Source organism: Pocillopora damicornis, chromosome 1 (assembly GCF_964200805.1).
Source record: "Pocillopora damicornis chromosome 1, jaPocDami1.2, whole genome shotgun sequence".
Lineage (NCBI taxonomy): Eukaryota > Metazoa > Cnidaria > Anthozoa > Scleractinia > Pocilloporidae > Pocillopora > Pocillopora damicornis.
Window position 1 is genome coordinate 39,995,086 of NC_142670.1, and position 23,548 is coordinate 40,018,633.

The following is a 23,548-nucleotide window of genomic DNA, read 5'->3' on the forward strand; positions in this document are numbered from 1 at the left end:
GACACTTTGCTCGGAGAAATTTGGCACTAGTTGACGCAGTCAAATTTCAGCGCGATCGTTCGCCAAGTTTCCTCAGTGGAGGGAAGGGCTGCTATGTTGTGCTGGTGAGTTTAAAATCCTTGTGAAGTTATTTTAGCTCCTCAGTTAGAAGCTGATTGGTTAGAATCGAATTACCTCTGAAACTGTAGAATTGAAAACCAAAATTGAATTACTGCCCGTGAATGGAAAAGTCGTGGTTCGCAGTATTGAATGATAACTTAATGGTACTTTGTTTTTGATTAGGTTTTTGCATACATGCATGATCTTTACTTCGTAGGCTTTTTATCCAACTAAGAAACTACAAATAGCTCTCATGATTCAATCTTTGGAGCAAAGAATGAGGTTGTGTTCAAATTCACTGTTAAATTATTCATATTAAGCCAAGTAACTGAAAGTGGTTGAATACAGTTGAACCAATGTGGTCCATAAGGCAGTGAATGAAATAGAACACAAGATCATTATGAAGCCTTTGCTTTTAAATTGCGTTTACAAATTTTAGATTTCAAAAGAGGAGACTGTTCCATTCATAGGTTTACTAGGTCAGCACTACTGCTCGGAGCCGGAAAACACATGTACGGTGGAACAGCATACGTAATTGTCATTTATTCGATTGATATCAACACTTAATGTCTGCCAACCAATGAGATATCACCGAAACGTTTTTTTTTTTTTAGCCAGTTATACTTTTCAGGGAATGGAATGATCACAGTGATTAAAAGTACCTATGTAAAATTTTATGCAATGCACCATTCATGAGATCATACCAACCATAATCTCTTAGCAAACCTTAATGAGAGTTTGGATTTTATATGAATAGATAGTAAAACTGCATATTCTTGTCCTTGCTTGGTGTCTCGCTCCTTATTCATCTTAACCCTTTAAGTCCCACTAGTGACCAAGACAGAATTTCTCCTTACACTATCAGTACAATATCAAGCAAACAAGTAATGAAAATAAAGAAAAATATCAATTAGGGGATTATTGGTTGATCCAAGTCCAAATTCTCAGAATTAACATCACATAAATTGTGTGGCAGACTGTAAGGAGAATTACTAATGAAATCTAGAGAGTAAAAAGGTTAAAAGTGACACTTTGCAATCTCTGCAATGATTGATACCAATTCTATCAGACAGTAGTCCTTTGATCCTTATAAGTGACTGTAGAATGCTGTGCAATTATCTCTTTTTGCGCAATTAGCAGCACTATACTTAGAGGTGACATCAACTAGGTGGGGAGCAGGTAGAGTGCTTGCCTCCCACTACTGTAGTCCAAGCTGAATTCCTAGACTTGGGCTCACATGTAGTTTGAGTTTTTCGTTGATTCTCGTCCTTGCTTCAAGAGTCTTTTTCCAGGTCCTCCCGTTTTTCTTCCTCCACAAAAACCAATTTTCTGAATTCCAATTCGACCTGGAAGCTGCAAACAAGAAGAGCCACCCACCTAGTGGAACGTCCATGGCTAAATTCTTATTGTTGTTATTATTATTAGGTTGAAATCTATTTCTCTTTAAAGTCCTTAACAGTATGACTGCAAAATACTCCACCAGGAGTGTTGTTTCTGATGTCATTTATTGATCAGAATGGAAAAGGATAAAACCACAAAGCGATCACTAAGAAAAGCAAAGAGAAAACAGTTTTTTGACAATGGTGCTGTGTCTCATGAAAAAGGAGGGAAATTTAGAGCATGTGAGAAAGTTGGCTGTCCAGCCCGTAGACCAACTTGCTGTGCAAGATTTGATGAAACGTGAGTTATACTTGATCAGACATGTCATTGGCCATGTAAATAACATCTTGAATAGTTGAATGAAATGATTTGTGTATCTTACATGTAAGAACCTTAGTAATAGTCTAGCTCACTGTAGAGTCTCTTTGGCTTTGCAGGCTAGAAACACAGCACTAAGGGACTGGGGCTCAATTCCTCATTGGAACTCAGAAACTTTTTTTTCATCCCACATTTGTTCATGATCATGAGGTGCTGTCCACTTCACATATAATTATTTAAATTGGCAATCACACATTTAGATCTCCAGCCTTCCTAGTCTTCAGCTCTCCTCAGATATTCTTTATAATTTTCCTTCTATCCATTTCTTGATATTACTAGTCCACATAATTCTTTGTCAATAATAGCCTCTTTTCCAATCAATTTTACCACATTTGTTACAAGACAGAAAACATTTTGTTCTCAATTATTTTGTTTGAATAGTTATGTTTAATGTGAAATAACACACATGCAGCTGCAATTTTTTTTATAGAATGGCTAGTATAAAAAATTTGATTTTAATCAGCTTGTAAGTATGAATTACGATTTATTTAATTGTTTGTTAATTTTATCAATGATTAATTGTTTTTTCATAAAGCTGTGCTGGATGTGGTTATACCTCGAGATGGTATCACATGTCTGATGGGGAACATTTCTGTAATGCCTGTTTTGATTACATGTATCGGAGGTAAGGCAAGCTACACTATAGCTAAATCTTGATGACTGGTTATTACGTAATACACTGAGTTGTTTTCAGAATTATCACTGAAAGCCCAAAACCTCTTACCTCATTCATGAATTCCCTTGTGTGTGTTGGCATATGGAGATTAAATGAATTATTTCCATGATAATATAGTAATTTTAGAGTTCTTGAAATGGAGGCAACACCCTATGATTATTTGCTGACAGCTTTAGGATTTACAGCTGCTCAGGTTAATTTGTATTAAATGGTGAAACAGAGAATTAACTCTGAAGTATAAATTAAAGTGCTACTTAAACCCATGAATAACCCACAGGGTGTTAGCCCTAATAAAGGGAAACAGGGAACCACACGAGGCAAAGAAAAAATCTTTTGACCTCGGTGGGAATCGAACCCACGACCTCCGGATTAGATCTACCGTTACTCTGCCGACTGAGCTACGAGGTCGCACAGAGAAAGTCGGGGACGATTTAGGATGGTGAATCGTGGCGAAGAGAAAGTAAGGGTACATATGAATGTTGTGCCGCACGTAGCACTGGGAACACAAATGGTGAAACAGAATTAACTCTGAAGTGTAAATTAAAGTGCTACTTAAACCCATGAATAACCCACAGGGCGTTAGCCCTAATAAAGGGAAACAGGGAACCACACGAGGCAAAGAAAAAATCTTTTGACCTCAGTGGGAATCGAACCCACGACCTACCGTTACTCTGCCGACTGAGCTACGAGGTCGCACAGAAAAAGTTGGGGACGATTTAGGATTTAATTTGTAATACTCACTCTTACTACTCTTGAACTTTTGTTTATTTTTCACAAGGCTCATTATGCTTTTCATCCAACAAATTTCTTCATGTGTTTTTTTTTGTTACCATGTGCCCACCAATAGTGTTGCTCGATGTTTCTTGATATAAACTACACACAACCCACAATTCTTCTATTTGCTCTGAGAAAGGACTAATGCTCAAAACATTAGCTTTTGAAACTCCCTACGGTGGTCAAATTCCCTTATCACCTCAATTGATAACCAAATTTTCTTGTAATGCCCCTGGGCGCTGATGCTGCACCACAGTTCAGAAACTTACCCCCTTTTTTGAGTTATTTTTTTTAATTAAAAAAAATAACTTAATGTTAGCGTATAGAGTGGTATGTTGTTCGTACCAATCAGATTGCTGTATTAGGGTATGTTTCTTACACCAACAGATTGCTACATTAGGGTATGTATCTCACACCAATCATTAACAGGATTTGAATATGCATGTCATTTTCTTGTAAACAACCTGCATTTTATTACTTATTCTAAACACATGGTGCAATCCTGCTGAAAAAAATTCATACGGGGGTAAATGCCACTGATATTGAATTTTCTAAGCAATTCTCCTACATTTGGGTTTTGTACAAATTATAGTTGCTTTAAGCTACCTTAGACTTAACCCAATTACGTGTTCATTCCTTGGAAAACAGCCTTCATTTTATCACGTATTTCACACACAGAGGGCAAAGTCCAGATGGGCAACAACCAATCAAGGAGCCTTCTTTGAAACATATTTATTCTTTTCTCTCCTTTCAATGTATCTTCACTTACTGTACTTGAGATTGCAATATAATTATCTTTGGTCTATTAGAGGTACAAAAGAGTTTCCATTTGCTTTTCATAGTAAAATCTGAGGTAACTAACTATAGACGAATAAATTTGATTTTCTCTCTGTTGGAGGAACAACAGTAAGCATAGTCTCTTTTGCAACCGTTATTCCGTTTCATCATGCAATGCGTTCTCTCTCAAAAAGGAATTGGAGGGTGTTGTGTGACAAGACCAAACAACGGCTGCAAAAGAGACAACAGTAAGCATGGCACCAATGCATTTCATTTTTACTAAGAAGTATTCGGACAATAGAGACAGTAGACCACATAATATCCGTGTGAATTCAGATAAATTATAGGTTTTTTTTGTCTTTCTGCGATATTTACGTGTTTTGAAATTTATGCTTTTTTCGGTGACAAAAATGAAAACATTAAGTACTCAAACTGTCCCATTTCAACCCACCCAGCCAAAAAAATAAGTCTTGCATGCTATGCATGTCTATGTTTTTAGGTTGTTAGATACCTACAGTAAATGTACCCCAAATGCTACTGAGGGCATCACTTTGTTATTTTCTGTTTTAAAGCTTTAAAAATGGCTATGAAGCATACACCCAATGGAAACTAGATTGGAGTTCTATTGGAAAAAAAGAAGCAAACATTAAGGTGTATGTTTCAGAGATGATAATGCCCTTCTGGGTCCAGTGCGTGTCATGTTCAAAATGGAGGGAGTTTCCAGAAAAGGAACTCACACCTGATGATATAAAGTCCTGGAAATGCTCATCACCAGCAGCAATAGTAACAAACAAAGAAAAGGTACACTGCTGACAATGTGTTTGCAACTTAAGGGTTCAGTTCTTCAAGATGCAATTGCTTTGGTTGCCATGACAGGGAGAAGAAATTTTGGAGACCAAGTTTGCAACCTTTGTCTTCTATTTGGGGAACTAAATAATGCAGTCCTGTAGAAAGCTGTTAAGTAATGTTCCTATTACTTAGTGAAATTGGTCATAGTTTGAAGTTAAATCAATAAAGATATTGACAGAAAGTATTAATGATGCTCCTTCATTTTATTCCATAAAAATTTACTCATTTTTCTTTGCTTGAGGGAGGATTAAACCTAGAGATGTCCTGTAATACTCCACCTGCCAGCCATTTAATCATTATTTTTTATTATTATTTTGGCTAGTCTTATATTTCTGGTGATTTTTTCACAAGGTCAGGCTGCCAAACTCTAACTTAAAATATAAGTAAAACATGGAACTTTCTGTTCACAATGGAACACGCTGATGATTGGAAGGAGAATCTAGGGGTATATTTTCATGGACCCCTTCAATTACATCTTGGATGAATCAAATACTGACATACATGTATTGAGGGGTGGGGGGTTTTGTACACCACTTGCAGATTCTAAATTTAAATATGAATTGTTATTGTCTCATGAACAGGGGAAAAAGAAAGCAGTTAGCCCATGTGGTATTCCAGAAGATGAGGTATGTAAAAAACGCCTCAAACAGAAACCTCTAGATTCAGAGTTATTCTTGTTTTATCAACTTTTAGGTCACCATGTCACGATAATATATGAAAGTGACAGAGACATTTATTCCAGTGAGCAATAATAGCTATGATTATAGACAGAATGCAACTGTTATAACATTGTTGTCAACATGTTTGCTTTGAAGAGAGTATCCGCTGTTAATAGTGCTAAGTGGCTGGAAAGCTTGACAGAACCTCCTCTGCTTCAAAACTGCCCAGCAGCTCAATTCCTTGGGTCATATTTTCCTGATGGTGTTGGCCTGAGCCCCACATCAAACACCTGGGGGTGTAGATTAGAAAATGCTACAGGTAATAAATTTGATATGAATTTGATAATTTTAATGGATAGTGTGTTCTCTTACTGAGCAAAATAATTATTGTCTTTTGCATGTGTTTTTATGTCTGGAGAGATGCAATGTCTTGGAAGTTACTATGCTAAACTTTGAATAAAAAAGACCAGATCTAAGACAGGTGGCTGGGTTAATATGTGCTGCATATCCCCAGCCAGGGGTATACAGCTGTTTGCAGAAAGGTTATCAAAAAGATGCCCGCAGCAACCCTGGAAGGTATTGTAGGTAATTTTCAGGTCACGGATCCTTGACCTCAGGATTTTAGGGAAATCTGTGAAAACATCAATGTTAGGAAGAGGCCTAGACATAGCTATTTTATAAATTTATTTTGTTGGCAGGACTGACTTTTAATTATGAACTTGATGAAAAACAAAAAAAGGAACAAACTGACCCTAGTGAATGATGATTATTCTATTGTTTTGTTCATCTTGTTTTCACTTGCATGTTAAATATTTCTCCCCAGTTTTTTAGCTGTTTTTTAACCACATACCCAGATTACCTTTTGAGAATGTCCTGTGCACTGTTTCCTTTTTAATTTTTCCAACAACTTTTCTGCAAACAGCCGTAGATGGGGACCAGTGAACTATCTGCCAATTCTCCTGGTCACATCTTGCTACAGAAACTTTTGTAAACTTCAGCAAGATTGGTAGGTGTTCTGGCTCTGAAGCTGACTAAACCCCTTCTTCTCTTACCTTTTTGCAGGATATGTTCAGTTGTTTTATCATCCAGAGAATCCACACACGGCATACAACATCCGCCCAGACGTCATGGAACCTGAGGAAGAAGAAACCTTCCCTGAATATATTAGGTATCTGTGGCTAATCATTTATTAATGAATGTTTATGTGATAAACTGTAAATTAAAGATTGATGAAAGAAACTTAAATTTAAAACCATTTTTATCGTTTAACACTTTACACCCAAATATTAATATGTATATTCTCTATACTTTTCTCTTTACTTCTCCTGGGGTGCTAACAAGGTGAATTAGTTTAACAATCAAGAGAGTCTTTAGTTGGTGATCACTTCCTTTATTCTCCTGACTTAAATGTATGATTCAGGGTGATATTGTAAGGAGAAATTAGATGCTAATCACTCTCAGGGGTCAAAGGGTTAACACTTAGAATGATAGAAAGTAATGATGTGAGTAATTGCTTCTGTCCTTCTTGCATTTTTCAGGCAACCAATGCTGTATCTTGCCTTGCGAAATGTCATTTTGTCTTTGTGGACACTGAAACACAAGGTGAATTGAGACCTCTGTTATTGTTAAATGTATGCTGCTCAATAAAGTAATAATAATAAAAGTTATTTGATGTGAAAATTCCAGTTTATATAGAGAAAGGAACTGCTTTGGCCAGTTACTCTTTTGAGACTTGATCTAAATGAGGTGTCTAAGACAAGCCTTGGGGCAGATCATGTAGCAAGGTGCTTTTAATGATTCTCTCAGTTTTTCTTTCCACCTGTGAGTGTGATTTGATACTAGGAAACTGTCAGGTGACCTGAAAATCAAAGAACCCCTCAAAGGGAATAAGCTTCCATGGACTTGCATCCAACCAGGGGTGTGCCCCTCCCTGCACAGCCTACAGTGTGGCCCAAAGATAAAGGAACATCACAGACTAGTACCATGTGCTGACTCATTTATTTCTGAAGACAGACTAGTCTAAAATGTGATCAGCCAAAGTGTGTGTGCTTTTGTTATTCATTCAGGCCATAACTTTGCTTTGTGGGTCATTGTGTTCCACAAGAAAAGAGATGGTAATGTAAAAGCTCAGATCTGCTCACATGAAATTTGTAAAACAGTGATGAAAGAAGTAACTTGTGAACTTTGATCATTTGACAAAACAGTATAGCATACATTTTAAAACAACACAGAATAACCTTTGGCAGTCCTGGGGACACCAGGAAATAAGATTTTATGCCTTCCTATTTATTTGATTTTCCCACAGGAGTTTTTAACACCAGATAAGTGTGCGCAGCATATCATTGTGAGAGGTCTGATCAGAGTATTGATGGTTACAGAGGCTAAACGTGTCCTGTTTTTTCTAACGAAAAAAGGATTTGTCAATCATGGTATTTTAGGTGATGTGCCTGATGTTCTCAGCACACCAAAGGCTACAAGGGTATGTTTCTTGATAATGGTTAATTTTAGTTGAAGCTACATGTATAATACAGAAAATTAATTATAATGTGTTGCAAATGGGAATTAAAGTGCCTTTATCTTCGTGCATAGATAAGGCTGCTGTGTTAGAAATTTGAAATGCTATTTGCTCAGAGTAGGCAAATGTGAACTTAGAACTTCTTGGTGAATACTGCATCTTTGGTTCAAATGTTTAACTTTCTTCTATGCATGTATAAAACAATCAGAGTATCCAATCTGTTTTGGGGATATTTATTAAAATGCAAAGGGTACATCTGATTCAGATTGTTTCATTGTTTTTCCTTGCAGCCTTCTGTCATTGTGATTGGTGCAGGAGCTGCTGGCTTAGCTGCAGCAAGACATCTTGCTACATTTGGTATTAAGGTGCTGTCCTATCTCATTAACCTGTAAATGGAATACTTACAACCAAAAACATCATCAGATGGAAAAACTTACCAGTCAAAAGCCATGAACTACACTTGAACTACACTTGAACTGTTCAACTGACACAGAATTCTTCCCTTGTCTCTGATGACGAATTCCCTCCTATGTTAACCCTTAACACCGTAACATCAGTATTCATATCATCCACACTGATCCCTATAAACAAGAAGAATTTCTTTAACAATTAAGAGCTGCTTTAATCGGTGATCATTTCCTTTGTTCTTGCCACCATTATGTATGATTCAGCAGTAATACTATGACAAGAAATTCAATTAGCACTGTCAGTATCTTTAATGTTAATCTCTGTGAGTTTATATTGTGATTCTCTTGCAGGTCACAGTTGTTGAGAGTAGAGACAGGATTGGAGGGCGTGTATGGGACGACACACATTCTTTAGGATGCTGTGTTGGTACTGGAGCACAAATACTAAATGGCTGTGTGAATAATCCAATATCAGTATTGTGTGAGCAGGTGAAAGTATACTGTAAATTGCTGAATAGATAATAATCCAACCTTTGACTCAATTAATCTTTGGTTTTTAATCCTCTCTTCTACAGTGATACATTTTCTATATAAAGCAGAGATAATTTATATTAATTGCCATTTTATATAAAGATAGCAAAGCCGAGAAAATAAATTATCTATCCTTACACTTGTTAGTTGGAAAATGTGTTCATATTGTATAGGTTGTTGTAAAAGAATACGTTTTCTTTTCCACAAGTGAAGGATAAACTTAAGAATTTTTTTTAAGTAGAGAAAAATCACACGTTTAGAAACAATAGTTTTAGATATATAAATTAGAAATATTCACATGAATACAAAACAGGCACATTGTTTCATACAGCAGGTGAGTAGGTGTAGAGAGCCTTTTCTTTACATAGAGGTCTGGACTCCTCTTGGAAATCTTCAACCCTTTAACTCCCATGAGTGACCAAGACAGAATTTCTCCTTACAATATCAACACAGAATCAAGCAGACTAGTGAGGAGAATAAAGATGAAAACTCAATTAGGGGACTACAAGTCGATCCAATACCAAATTCTCCAAATTGAAATCATAAGTATTGTATGGCAGACAGTAGGGAGAATTACTAATAAGATCTTGGGGGTAAAGGGTTAAGGTTTAGATCCTTTCAGGTGCATTTTCCTAATAAGATCTTGGGGGTAAAGGGTTAAGGTTTAGATCCTTTCAGGTGCATTTTCCTGTAATTTGAAGTTCATTCCAGTTTGTTTTCCTTTGTTGTTGCTCGACCCCAACCAATTTGAGGAGAATTACACAAGAGGGTCTCCATGGGGCAATGGCTGTTACAGCCTATGGTTAATATTTTGGCCATTTTACAGCTATGGGTTAATTCTTTCTGTTAAAGTATACAGAAAAATTATTACTAACAGTTAGCTTTTTTATGGCTAACTGTAAAAATTTTATATAGTGTAAAGTTATACCTCTTTGAAACAGAAAAAGCCGCAAACTCCAGAAAAAAAATTACTCTTTGAAACTGGCACTGTTAATCCCCACAGTATCCAAGAGCACTTTTCATTCAACTAATTTATTTATGTTTTCTTGTCACAGTATTCCTCCATAACCCATAATTCCTCCATTTGCTCTGGGATTGGCTAACATTCGACTCAGCTTTAAAACTCATTACAGTGGCCAATTTACATTTATTTATGGACTAACTAAAGTTGATAATACCAAATGACCTTGTTATACTCTCCCACCAATGCAGAACCACAGTTTTTTAGAAATTTACCCCCTTTATTCATTTATGCAGAGGCTTCAAGTGGGAACCAGGGCATAATTATGTACAAGCAAGTGGATCTACTCACTAGCTGCCTGCCACCCTTGCAATGGCAACCAAGATCCAATCAATATAATTATTAATTTTTTTTTTTAAGAACTAAATTACTAATCTCTTAAAAGTTATAAATGAGATTAACTTTCTGGATACACTCTTTATAGGCTGGTCTTCCCATGCACCACATTACCAGCAAATGTGATCTTCTTACTGAGGAAGGCCACTGCGTAGATGTGAGCACAGATAGTAAAGTTGAATTTCACTTCAATGCTCTCTTAGATGCTATTGCTGAAAACAGGGAAGAGGCCTCGGAGGATAAATCTTTAGAAGGTAATAATAAACACTAAAACTGTAATGACTCGTGTGTGAAACTTTTTTGTTCTTACTGCATTTTGAGGTCAACCGCAGTCTATTACAGAACAGACTGGTTTGATTGGTGAGGTATCATCTTAATGGAGCACTATGCTTAGCTGTGATTGGTTGGTTTTTAACAGCTGGGATTGGTGCATTTTGATGATGTGCTCTCTCAGCATAATAGTGTTGCAATTATAATGAGTCACACCAAAGATTTAATCATTTGTTATAAACATCTTGATCACCCCATTGTACTCTCTTGCACAGATAAAGTACAAGAGATGCACAGTTTGTTTTTGGAAGAGACCCAAGTATCGTTTAGTGAAGTAAGTCTCCTTTCAAGTTGTCACACATTTCCTTTCAAGTGTCTGAGGATGATGTAGTGATTTTGAAAGATAACACCCTCCTCACTTTCTTTCTTTCTTTTTGTTGTTGTTAATGAGTAGTTTTAAAGGAAACGAAGTTGATGTGTAACTGTATATGTCAATAACTTCAAGTTCAATCAGTTTGAGTGCTCTGTTTATCATCTTATGATCTTCATTTTCCAGCTTGAAGAAAAGCTGCTGCAATTTCACCTTGGAAATCTTGAGTTCAGCTGTGCAGCTCCACTCAGTAAAGTCTCGTCAATGTCCTGGGATCAAAATGAAGAGCTTCCTCAGTTTTGTGGTGATCATACTCTTCTTCAACATGGTTTTGGTGTTCTTCTGGACAAACTTGCTGAGAATTTGGACACCAAACTCCAGTATGAAGTATGTGAATGAAACTGTAGCATATTTGTTAAAGCTTTGAGAAGCAAGACACTTCAGGTTTCTGAGATAACAAGAGACTTCAGGCACTCAGTGCTTTTTGTTTGAGTGCAGCTTTAAACTTATTAATTTATGAAGTTATAAGTAACATGTAATTTAGAATGGTGTTACTAAGGGTGTGTGAGAAAGAGTGGGCTTATGGTTTGAGGTGCTGAACTTCAAATCAAAAGGTAATTTGGTATCATCAGCTGAGTTCATAACATAAATTGGCCACTGTTAATTAAGAGTTTCAAAGCTGACATTTTGAGCATCAGCCCTTTGTCAGTGTTTGCCCTTCTTCGTTTGCTCTGGGAAAGGGCTAATGTTCAAAATGTCAGCTTTGAAACTCCTCTTGGTGGCTAACATACGTTATCAACAGGTGATAATACCAAATTACCTTGTTATATACTCCCTTGGATGGGAGCATATCTCCATTCACCCAGGGCTTTTAGTGACACTCTCTAAAATGTAATGATCTTGGACAAGTACCTATGAAGTATATAATGAAACTTTTTATTTCTTCAATCAGGTCAAAGAAATTAACTACAAAAGCAAAAGAGTAATCGTTACAAGTTCTGATGGGAGGCAACTGACGGCAGACAAGGTATTTACATGTCAAAATAACTATAACCTGCATGTAGATGTGACATTCAGGGTGACACAGCAGTTTACTTAGAGTTTTCAATAGTCCTGTGATGTAATGTAAAATTTTAAGTAGATTAATTGGAGATATAAAGCTTGAGTGAATTATAGACTGAGATCCTAGTCTACCTTTGCCCATAAGAATTGATATGGTTAATCATTTTTGTGTATGATCAAAGAAAATTGCAAGTTAAAATTTAAATCATTTCTTTACTTCTCACTTTCAGGTGATTGTAACTGTCCCACTGTTCTTGCTAAAGTCAGGCAAACCTAAGTTCATTCCTGCACTCCCAATGAGGAAGCAAGCTGCTATATCAAATCTTGGAGCTGGTCTCATAGAAAAGGTGTGATTCATGTTAGCAGCCTGTTTTATTTGACAATGAATCAACACGTTTTGGTCAGTTTTTTGCTAATTTTTTTTTCATATATCATGATTTCTTAATACTTTATCTCAGTGTGTCTATCTCGTGCCTAATTGGTTATTGAATCATTTGAATTAATTACCTTTTTAATCTAACTCCAACCGTATCTCTCATCTGCTTGATTTAAATACCATGCATGGTGATTAGTTTTAAAAATTTCCATTTTTGGTGTTGCAGGTCATTTTAAAATTCAAATACAACTTTTGGGAAAAAGTTGTCCAAGAAGCAGATTTTTTCGGTCATGTTCCCCAATCACACAAAGGGCGCGGTCACTGTGGCCTCTTTTATAACTTGAGTAAAAAGGTAGTAATATGCGTTATCATACACAATGTGCAGTAAAGTCTTTTTCAATAGGTAAGAAAGAACTCTCTTCCAGCTACTATGCATTTCTCAGGGCTATGCAGTACGTTGGGATTGAGTCAAAAGATGAATACCAAAGTAATTACAACAACCAATGAGAACAAATGGAAATGTCGCAAAGAGCTAATAAGACCTTAAATAAAAACAGGCAACCTTCTGAAAGCACAGGACAAGGCTAACCATTAACTCAGGATTACCCGGTTTTTTAAATTTTATACATGATTGATGAAGAGGTTGGTAAAAGTTTTCTGGACCCACAACAAAGCAAAGCAAAGCAAAGGAAAAGCAATGCAGTCCAGGATGACTCTGGAATTTCATTTGAAAATGGCTCCGACTACCAAAAAAAAGAAATTTTTTTCAATAATTATTCACTTAGCCTGGATGATTAGTGCAGAGTATCTTGGTAAATTTTCTTAATTATATGTAATGCCTTTCTTTTGTTGAAAAGGGAAGTGAAAAAGGCAAAAAGACAAGCCATGTTCTAATGACTGTGTTATGTGGAGAGACAGCCTTACAAGCACAAACAATGACAGATAAGGAAGTCGTAGATTCATGTATGAACATACTTCGCAAGCTTTTCACTTACAAAGTAATGCAACTGGTTCACAATGACTTTGTGTTTTAACTTTTTTCTTTTTCTGTAGCCAAATAATTATTTATCTCTTATTTGTTGAATGGTACAAAAAGAGCTAATAATCATGAGGCCATGCCTATTTAACACCTGTTTTTTTGCAGTTGTGAAAAAGTGTTCTGCAAATACTATGAAACCACTGAGAGGCTTATTTACATACATGTAAATGGCTTCCAGTTTGGTGTATGAGGAAGGAAGATTTTTTAAGATTAGGAGCTCACTGGGCTTTTAAGGGAGGAGAGGTTTTCTTAGAGAGTGGAGCTTGTTAGAGGAGGGAGCTTATCACAGAGGGAGAGCCAATCAGAGCAGTTATGGTAAATTTAAATAATATTGTCTAAACAAAGAGTGTAACTACTACTAACAGATTCCAGACCCTCAAGCATATTTGGTAACACACTGGGGGAAGGATCCCTACTCAGGCATGGCTTATTCGTACATACCTATTGGTAGCACTGGAGAAGAATATGATCATATGGCCTCTGAGGTTGATGACAAGTTATATTTTGCAGGAGAGGTCTGTATAAAGTTAGTTGCCAAAGTCTTTTGGGAGATGATTTCACTTAGACAATCTTTGTACTCAGCACAAACATTCATGTGTGGAGAAACCTTTTAGAAACACCCAGTGCTTTCAAATTAATATGTGGGGGTGGAAAACAAACAGAATATCCCTTTAGAGATTTTGTAAATGGACAGAAGCAGATATGAACAGTTTTAAGATCACATTTTAATTTTTAAACCCACTCCTGTTCTAGGCTACAAATCGACAATTTCCACAGACAGTTACAGGAGCTTACTTAAGTGGAATCAGAGAAGCAGACAAGATTATTTCATCTTTGGAAACTGAGACGTGACATGAGATGAAGATCGAGGTACCACGAATCCGACAAATGCACAATTCTGTGAAGACTGAGCAGAAACAGACACACATGTAAATGGAAGTACATCTTCTATCAATATAGGAAATATTGTTGGTTTGCTGATGAAAAACTCCCTTACAAGCTTCCCTTCTCTACCTTTAAATCAATCTTTGAACTTCTGATTCACCCTTGCTCTTTTACCTTTCACTGGAGATTTGTAAAAGAACATGGCACTTTATCAAGACTTCCTTCTATAGCTGTGATGTGTTTCAGTAATTACCACCTTTTGCTATTTTACATGAAGATATTGAAAGGAGTTACAAATGAAGGACCTCTCGGAGTTAAAATGTTCTTTTATGTAGTTGAAGTAGAACAGCAAGTATTAGTTAGTAGATATTTTTTTTTTTGTTTTAGGGTATGTAGTAGAATATATTAGTTATTAGACATTTTGTTCCATGTTATGGCAGGGCTCCTTTGATTGTTGACAAAAGCAATTGCCCTCTTTTTGAGACATGTGATTAGTACAAAACAGATAAAATATTTGATGCAACCCAATTGAGATCATACCTAACACTCACTTGGGCAACAAATATTCTGCATCAGCTTAAGTGCACAATTTTAGCCCTACAGTGATCTCAATTGGCTGGCAAAAAAGGTGTAAACAGGTGAGCCAAATAAATTTACGTGAATTGTTTCTAGATATTACTCATAGTACATCTTATTTCTACAAGTTTCATCACAACATTCATTTGATAGAGTGTTTGTGCCTTATCAGTTATGGAATGTTTAGCTCAAGTTGTTATTCATCACTCTCCCTCCTCAATCCATCTTACGAAACAAAAACAAAAAATGAAAACATACCATCAAAATCCAAAGTTGCTTTAATTGCACTTGTAAGTTTTGGAAGCCTTAACATTGATTGACTTAACCAATAATCATGTAATCATGTGACCTTATGTGATGTTTCATGGCCGCTATGCAGCCTGAATGATATAAATGAGAATATCATCTTATTTTGGATGTTATCATGATTATCTTTGCATTTGATATTATGGCAGATATTATTTAATTAATTCAATGCATTATTTAAGACACCGAATAAAAAAGTATTCCTTCAAAATAACACTGCTGTCAATGTTTCTTCACTATTTTGACTTTGTGTCAAACTCTGTGAGCAGTGAGCACTGTAAAGTTTTGTAGTATCTTATTGTGTACTGTAGAAATATCTAATCAGATCTGAGGTCTCTTTAATGGACAATTAGAAATACTAGCCCTTATAAATATTTTCATCAGAATAGCCAGTTCCACCCTCAAGTCTTGCTGTCAAGATGCAGAGGGAAAAATTTTAATGAACAAGGAATCCTACTGAACCCAGATTAAATGAATAACCACATAACAAAACAGGAAAGTGGCAGATACTTGTGAAAAATGTGGTGGAAAAATGGACTAAGGGTTATTAACTATTAATTAATAATTAATAATGAATGTAAAGTATGCACAAGGAACATCACTTTGTGATATGTGAACTAGTCTTTTAATTGGGTTAATTTGCACACCAAACTTTTAGTTGCTGTTGAAAATTAAGTGAACCTTATGCAAATCATGATGACATTGAGGATCTGGCAAAACAAAAGATCTAAAATACAGAAAAATAGCCTAGCCATGCATCTTAAAACTGTGTACATTTCTTCGCTGTCTGTAAAACATTAATGTGAAAAGTTTCCATTTGGAACTCAACGTTGCATACAAATGTTTTACTGAAGTTGAGGTGTGCGCCTTGAGAAAGCATAAATGACTTTCAGCCTCCCATGGAATTTCAACCAAATATATAGATTCATTTTCTAATCAACGTCTTCCTCTGAGTTGCTGTCCTGACTCTTAAGGTCCAGACAGAGGGACCAACAGAAATTTTCCCAACATTGTGAATTTAACTGAACTTGTTCTTTTCTGCAATAGTTCTGAAACTACTTTACTCGTTCATGGGATTCTTTTGCAGGTGAGAGAAGATTAACTGTGGAGGATATTTCCTGGTAATATTAAAAAAAATTACTGTCAGCAAAATTAATTTTGGAATACTTTTTACATACCAAGACTAATTAAATCATAAAAAGTCCCCTGGAATAATGAAAACTGATCATCAGTTAGATAAGTGATCAATATTTGTAAATGGATGCTTCATCAACAAACAGTTATATTTATATAATTTTTTTATAATTATTTCACAGATGTTACCATTTTAGACCTAGCTGGGTCAGTGTATTGTGTTCTAGAATGAAGTTACTAGGCTGCACTTGCACATTGCTCCTTTTTACCCAGAACTTAGCTATTCAAAGGGTGGGTAACTCTATCCAAAGGGTAAATCTCTATCTCAAGGATAGCACAGTAGGTTTTGATGACACTTACCCACTGAAAGGCAATTTACTGGTTGAATAGCATTATCTGCCCTAAGAACAACTCAGATATAAATTGATTTTTTAGCAGATGAGTGTGAACAAAACACACTTTGCTACTCACCTGGCCCTGGTTGTTTGAAGGGAAGATAACACTATTCACTGGATAAACCTCTATCCAATGGATAGCACAGTGTGCTTTGTTAATGCTTCTCCACTGGATAGCAATTTATCCGTTGGATAGTGTTATCCATCCTTTAAACAACTAGGGCCGGATTAAGATTTATTCAATGGAAAGCAAATGATCCTTCATTTCAACAACCAGGGCAAAGAATAAAAAAGTTTACCAGTGAATTATTTGTGAAATCTGACAAAATGCTGGATGGAACTTGATCCCATCCAGGAGGGAAAGCACTACTCTTGGTGATAAAAGATGAATTTCTCTTCACAATATCAATACATTTTCGTCCAGAAAGGTGACGAGAAGTAAGAAAAGTATTTAGTAGGGAAAATTGTTCACTAAATTCTCAAAAGTGAAATTATTAGAAACATATAGCAGACAGTAAAGAGAATTGACATCCAGATCATAGGAGTAAATGGACTAACTTGTATTTATTGATAAATTTTATAATTAAAGCAAACACTACCTCTCGGTATTTGGCAATCACTAAGTCTTTAATCTCTTGAGGTCTCAGAGGACCAAACAATTTTCTTTGCCTTATAACATAAACCTGGAAAGCAATTATAATATTTTAATAATGATATCACTATTGAATAGATAATGAATGGTGTTGTTATCCAACTGCACTAAATCAAGTACAAATGTCCTAAAACATTGGACAGTTAGTTATTTTGTACCAAAAAAAAAAAACCTGTTTCACTGATCAGCTGCATGCACTATGCTTCTCTGTCTACTCTGCTTTTTGCACCTTTTAAGAAATGCAAATGAAATATAGCAGTTGGATAGTAATTAACTTATTAGAAGTTTTGGTGTGTAGTATCACTGAGTATCCCTGAGTATCCAAAATATAGCACAACTCATTAAAATACTCTGCGATACTACACACAAAAATGGAATACTAAGGAATATTTATTATCCAACTGCACTTAGTAGAGTGAAAAAATTGCACAAAACGAGTATAATTATCCCCATGATTTGACTAACATGTAACTTCTCCCTATAATATTCATACATTATCCAGCAAACAGGTAATGAGAATACTGAAATTTTCAAGTAGAAGTTGTTGGCTTGATCTCACATCAAATTCTTGTTACTAATTTACAAGGAAAAGTGTTGCAGCAAGAGGGGAGAATTAACAATCAGATCTTGACATGCTGTTGTTAGGTTACTTACCTGCTCAGATGAGTTCATATACATTTCTCCAATAGGGGCTGCACTTATTTTCACTTCTAGCACACACAGTGGGGAATTTTCTAACTTTGTCAGTATAAACCTGATTTGGTAAAACATAAGTTAATCAATTGGGTGAAAATGACCTTGACTTTTAGGATTGATAGCAGGTAATTTAGTGTTAACAACTGAGTTGAAAACAAATTAGCCACTCTAAAGGGTAAAAAAGCTGACGTTTTGAGCATTAGCTCTTTGTCAGAGCGATTGGTTCAATTGATTCAATTGCTCTGACGAAGGGCTAACGCTCGAAACGTCAGCTTTTTTACCCTCTATGAAGGCTAATTTACGTTTTCAACTCAGTTGTTAACACTACATTACCTGCTATACTCTCCCACTGACGCAGCACTACAGTTTCTTTAGAAACTTACCCCTTCATTTTAGGGTTGATAGATTGTCATGGATACCTCACTGATTCCCTACAAATGATGCTGCATAGCTTAGCTAAATTTCAAAGCAGCAAATTCCAAGCTTATTCATTGCAATCATAACTTTACCCTTTCATTCAAAATATCTTAATGTCAATTTTTCTCACTGTCTGCCATACTTCATGTACATCATAACAAATGTTAGCTCTGAGAATATAATCTTTAATCAAACAAAGTACAATGTTGATAATTATCTCCCTTCTCATAACCTTTCTGCTGGACGATATATGAATATTGTGAGGAGAAATTACTAACTGATCACTCCAATGATTCCTTGAATGATACCTCTCACCCTTGTGGGTGGAAAAGGATGATGCTTGATAGCAGCAATTTCAAAGTTTCTTGGCTATAATCTTGAAAAAGAGTTACCGTACTCTACCTGCAAAGACTTGGAGACACTGTTGGTCTCATGTTTCTGACCTCTTTGTCAAATTCCAATCTGAAAAGGTCCTCCTGAGCTCTGTTGACATGACATCCTAAAATTTTGCCTGGTTGAAAGAAAAGATCAAGTCAGCACTTGTCTGCCATGTGGTCCATCCTACTAGAGTTTACTCTGGTTCTGTAAGATGAAAAGGCTAAAAGGCATTTGCACTCCCCAGGGCGGGATACTCATCCACACAAGTTACCCTCCCCCTCCTCCTTGCCCCCCAGCATTTTGTCAGGTGCCCTGACAAGTTGCTGGTACCCAAGTATTCTCCTGGGCAAAGGGACACACATCATCAACAGGTTGAGTTTGCTCTGCTTTCCATGACAGGTTTCATCCATGCTTGTCTGTCATTAATAGCATCTGGAAGTTCTTCAATCCTACATTCTGTATCATCCATAAGATAGTTGATTTATGTTCTCTTTGGGCCCCCTGGTGCTTGTCTGTTATGAGTTGGATTCCAGAGTAGTTCCCTCAGTAAAGGTAAGAGTCTTTCCTGAGAACACATCATGCAATGTGGCAGCAAGGTCTCAAAGATGGATTTCTCAACCTTGAGTCCAGTGCAATGAAGCCACTATGCTTATCTGGTGATACCTAATAAAAAACTTATATGTGATATCACATTGAATTCAAGAAGATTGTTAAGAGGAATTTTGAATTGACCTGCTGATCAAAGTGAATGTTTCATTTACATAAAAAAATACCCTTAGGCTAACACCAAACACTTACAAGAGACAGGGTCAACTCCAAACACCAAGACACCTCCCTTTGTGTTCAGCAGTGCATTGACATATTTTGTGATAATCTAGAAAGAAGACAGGCTCCATTATCATTGTCTTCTGATGAGAGGTCCTCAAAATAGAAGCATATCACTGTAAACTATATGCATCTGCTCTGATACAGCATGGTATTACATTTTGCCAATAAACAGATGAGGGTGGAGGGGGACGGGAAAGCCAGAAAGAGCAGAGAGAGGGACCGTAGGAAAATAAGGGCTGAGAGGGGTGCAGAAAGAGAAGGAATCAGGAACTATCAGAGGGCACAAAGTTTGAAAAAAATGGCAAGATTTATCATTCAGTAATCATTAATCTGCAGAGGTTGAGGTTCAAATTGAAAGTACAGGAGGTTTAATTTGAGGGTGGTGTAAGGGAAGCAAGTGATTTTCACCTCCTTGTCTCTCCCACCCACCTCATGGAAGTTCCCTGAGGGATACCCCATTTTTGGAAAGAAAAAATAAACTCTTCCATCTTCATTGCTGGGGTATTTTCCACCTGCCTGCATCTTTACAACTAAAAAAGAAAATTAAAGAAAGAAAACAAACATAAAGAAAGGTATTGATACTATCTTCAAATGACTCTAAAACATATCCTGATCAGTGTGTGAAAATCCACGAGCTCAAACCAGTTGATTTCAATCAATATGAATCGATCAAGCTTACTGATGTCGATCAACCATTTGACCTCTTAAAGTGACTAGTACTTATTTCACATCAAGGTCACGAGAAGCGATCACTCCTTAAAGCGTTTGATTGTTAAACAAATTCTCCTTGTCAGCACCTGAGGAAATGTATAGAGAACAGTATGGAGAATATGCATACTGACGTTAGGGACTAATCATTCAATATACACAGTACCGTTCATATTTCTTCAATTTACTTTTGTTCGTAACCACCTTGCGATCAGATTCCTCACTAATCGACACTAGATCTCTCTATCCTACAAAAATTTCAATTTTCAATTCAACTTGATACCTCACTCATCAGTTGGCCTTTTATCCCATTCAACGTACATGAAAAAATTCCGAGAGCTCTCGAGCTGTCGATATGCATTGATCGATAGGAAAGTTTTAAGCCTCCAGTTTCGTTTTATTGGTGTAGCTAGTCCGTGATCTTTTTCTGTTTATCTTGAATGAAATGTTCATTTGCTCTTAATATTCTAAAGTATCCTCATCCTCTCACCTGTTTTAAGAATGGGCAACAACTCAGCAAGCCATTGAATATAATATAGAATCACAGCGAATGATGGCGGGAAAGCTTCGAATCAAGCCTCGTTTTCATTGCATACTGAAGACTAGTTCCCAGGAAAACCCGTCTTTCAGACTGGATTTCAGAATTATTGAGAATGATGGGTAAAATATTTTTCCAAAAAAACTAATAGCGTGTGGGTACTGGAAAGTTGTAAACGTGTGCTTTGTTTGCGACGCAAAATTAGAGCGTGGACGCTTAGAGGAAGGAAGTCCCAGGCCTGACGAAGTACGGTATTTGATCTATAATGAGCATACCCTTTCCTTTTCAGGACAATTGTTTAACAATCAGAAGCTATAAAGGAGTTATTTAAAATATGATTTTATTGGTGAAAGATTTAAGCGCTTCCTAATTATTTTTCGTGGAACTCGTATTTATCTAATAGGTTCTTTATATTTTCACATCTCGTTAGCGCTTTTTTTTTTGGTTTGTTAGCGTTTTTTTCTTCGTCAGTTACACCTTTGCGCTCCTTCCTTGTATCACTCGTCATTTCGCAGTTCTCTTCAGATATAAAGCCAGTTTCCTCTACGCATAATCACTTTTTTACCTAAATTCGCGCTTGGCGCCGTTCTCTGTTTTGCGGTTTTATATTAGGCATTATCATGGTGAGTATTTTTCCGTTTCGCTTCGTTTGTATTAATTTTTTGTTTATATTTTGTTTATTACTCGGACTTCCTGTAGAATGCCCGAGTTATAAATTGGGCTTCGTTATCATTTTTAACTTGTGAATTGCGCGCATGCGCAAGAGCGAGTTATAGATATGATGTGGAGAATGGCACTCGCTCGCTCGCTCGATTGGTCGATTCCTGTAAACTTTTTTCGATTTTAGGCTTTTGAGTGCATTTGATAGTTTTTGGCGATTAATAAACAAACGAAATGGCGACCTTCGTTGCTAAGAAGAGTGTTGGGGTGAAAAAGAAGCCGATGGTAATCTTAAAAGAGTTTTTTTTTTCATTTTAGTTTCAACAAGCGGCGTCAGCGACTGGCAGGAGTGCGATGATTCACACTGAAATAAGAGAACAACCTTCGTTTTTCATAAAATTGTAATTTACAATCCTTGAACTTGAAACAGATCCGAAGATTCATTAAAAATATCACTTACTTCGAAACACTCGGAGTTTACAGTTGTTCAAAAGCTTTTTCTGTAATGGCGTGAGATTGGGGACAAAATCGATCGTTACATTTCGTATCGTGTGTTTTTTCTGTGTGAAACAACAGAAGGTGCAGGCGACTAACGAAATTACAGGTTAACACGAAAATCAAATAACACCTAAACAAATAATTTTGGCTACGGATTTTAAGTGAAATTTTAAAGAACAATTTTCTTTTAAGTTTCAAGAATATTTGAAGATTCAAAATAAATATTACGTACTAAAATGCGAAAGTTATACACCACAAAATTGATAAATAGGTCTGAAATGAAATTATATCTTGTTCTTGATTATACGTTGCCTAGCACGTGACAAAAATCTACCCAGGCGGAAATCCAAAATGACAGTGGCAGTCTGGGCTTAGTTATATCACTCAAAACTCGTTCCTGTTTGTCTCATTTGATAAAGAAGGATTCAGTAATGTTTTCATTAATACAGTATTGCCTTGATTTTCCAATATTTACAATGATAGACAGTAAATTTCATTTTTCACCTACATTTACTTCCAACCTTTTCTATTGAACCAGAAACAAAAATTATATATTTTTAAAGCACATGACATCATCCACCCCTGTCAAATGTAATAGCATGATCATTTCAATTGTAATGCCTTCTTATCCCAACGTTACTTTGTTTCTTTGCTACATCAGCGAACACTGAACTACTGCTCGTACTTTAAATATGAAAATCGACCACAAATTCCCTAAACCAGATAACATTAAACATAATCCAAAAAATCATATAAGTCATCTGTCAATTCACTAGTTTGCTCACAGAGCACTTTGATTCGTCTCGAGACGCGAAACGCAGTCTGGCAAGTAAAGCGCATGCGCTAAGTATGCTTTTTCAGTTGCGATGTAAGAGAGCAACAATACGGCATTTAAAGCACATGGCTTTCGGTTTTCGGAACGGGTCTGTCCACGAACTTTACAGGAGATAAACTTACGAACGAATACTTTTGAGTGAACCTACTATCGAGAACTATGCTATATCAAATGAACTATCTAGTGTAAGCTGAAGACCTATCCATGAGTATCTCAAGTATCTAGACGTGATCGTGAACCAAGTAGAATACCTATTCGAAATATGGAACGTCTGAAGAACAAGAGCAGAAAGGTTAGAATGTTTGTTTACTAACCATTCGTTCAACTATAGTCAAATCATCTCAATTGTATCAAATCTCTCTACCTTGCATAAATTTCAATTCAACTTGATACCTCACAGATCATTTGGCCTTTTGTCCCATTCAACACGAAAAAATTACGAGAGCTCACGAGCTGTTGATATGCATTGGTCGATAGGAAAGTTTTAAGCCTCCAGTTTCGTTTTACTTGTGCAGCTAGCCCG

General features: G+C 36.3%; 3 protein-coding genes across 18 annotated transcripts in view; 2 read left to right on the plus strand and 1 right to left on the minus strand.

The window, feature by feature from the left end:
- On the plus strand, positions 1 to 15,500 carry LOC113667574 (lysine-specific histone demethylase 2). 12 transcript variants are annotated; one of them, XM_089196386.1, is made up of 21 exons: positions 14 to 104; positions 1,549 to 1,779; positions 2,393 to 2,482; positions 4,279 to 4,332; positions 4,657 to 4,885; positions 5,515 to 5,559; positions 5,749 to 5,911; positions 6,655 to 6,760; positions 7,131 to 7,194; positions 7,862 to 8,071; positions 8,398 to 8,472; positions 8,866 to 9,003; positions 10,491 to 10,656; positions 10,948 to 11,006; positions 11,229 to 11,429; positions 11,995 to 12,069; positions 12,335 to 12,451; positions 12,707 to 12,832; positions 13,338 to 13,478; positions 13,885 to 14,034; positions 14,273 to 15,500. In XM_089196386.1, the coding sequence occupies exons 2-21, from the start codon at positions 1,616 to 1,618 to the stop codon at positions 14,369 to 14,371; spliced, it is 2,472 nt and encodes an 823-aa protein (XP_089052512.1). In that variant the 5' UTR covers positions 14 to 104; positions 1,549 to 1,615; the 3' UTR covers positions 14,372 to 15,500. The 12 variants fall into 12 exon arrangements, 9 of the variants coding, with proteins under 9 accessions (XP_089052536.1, XP_089052512.1, XP_089052523.1 ...); XM_089196397.1 differs by having other exon boundaries at positions 7,898 to 8,071; XM_089196390.1 differs by having other exon boundaries at positions 54 to 104; positions 1,525 to 1,779.
- Positions 15,240 to 23,548, minus strand: part of LOC113667585 (schlafen-like protein 1) — an 8,470-nt gene continuing 161 nt past the window's right edge. Inside the window, exons 1-7 of one of the 3 annotated variants that reach the window (XM_027183436.2) lie at positions 20,985 to 21,077; positions 20,216 to 20,316; positions 19,757 to 19,832; positions 18,983 to 19,091; positions 18,122 to 18,221; positions 17,415 to 17,498; positions 15,240 to 16,404 (exon numbers count right to left, since the gene is read on the minus strand). In XM_027183436.2, the coding sequence (XP_027039237.1) occupies positions 16,342 to 16,404; positions 17,415 to 17,498; positions 18,122 to 18,221; positions 18,983 to 19,091; positions 19,757 to 19,832; positions 20,216 to 20,308 (525 nt within the window). In that variant the 5' untranslated portion in view covers positions 20,309 to 20,316; positions 20,985 to 21,077 and the 3' untranslated portion in view covers positions 15,240 to 16,341. Of the gene's footprint in view, positions 16,405 to 17,414; positions 17,499 to 18,121; positions 18,222 to 18,982; positions 19,092 to 19,756; positions 19,833 to 20,215; positions 20,317 to 20,465; positions 20,579 to 20,984; positions 21,078 to 23,548 lie in introns of those variants that run through there. The other 2 variants (XM_089196552.1, XM_089196544.1) reach the window with 2 other exon arrangements.
- The window catches only part of LOC113667559 (ectonucleoside triphosphate diphosphohydrolase 1), a 9,831-nt gene continuing 7,410 nt past the window's right edge, over positions 21,128 to 23,548 (plus strand). The window contains exon 1 of one of the 3 annotated variants that reach the window (XM_089196479.1): positions 21,128 to 21,278. The gene's annotated coding sequence lies outside the window, so the exon portion shown is untranslated. The remainder of the gene's footprint in view (positions 21,279 to 23,548) is intronic. The other 2 variants (XM_027183414.2, XM_089196496.1) reach the window with 2 other exon arrangements.

What these genes read in the sequence shown, in the direction of transcription:
- LOC113667574 (XM_089196386.1), top strand. Translation starts at nt 1,616, where the DNA reads ATGGAAAAGGATAAAACCACAAAGCGATCACTAAGAAAAGCAAAGAGA. An exon ending in ACCTTCCCTGAATATATTAG is followed by an intron (nt 6,761 to 7,130) that starts GTATCTGTGGCT and finishes TGCATTTTTCAG; the next exon opens with GCAACCAATGCTGTATCTTG. An exon ending in GCAAGCTTTTCACTTACAAA is followed by an intron (nt 13,479 to 13,884) that starts GTAATGCAACTG and finishes TACTACTAACAG; the next exon opens with ATTCCAGACCCTCAAGCATA.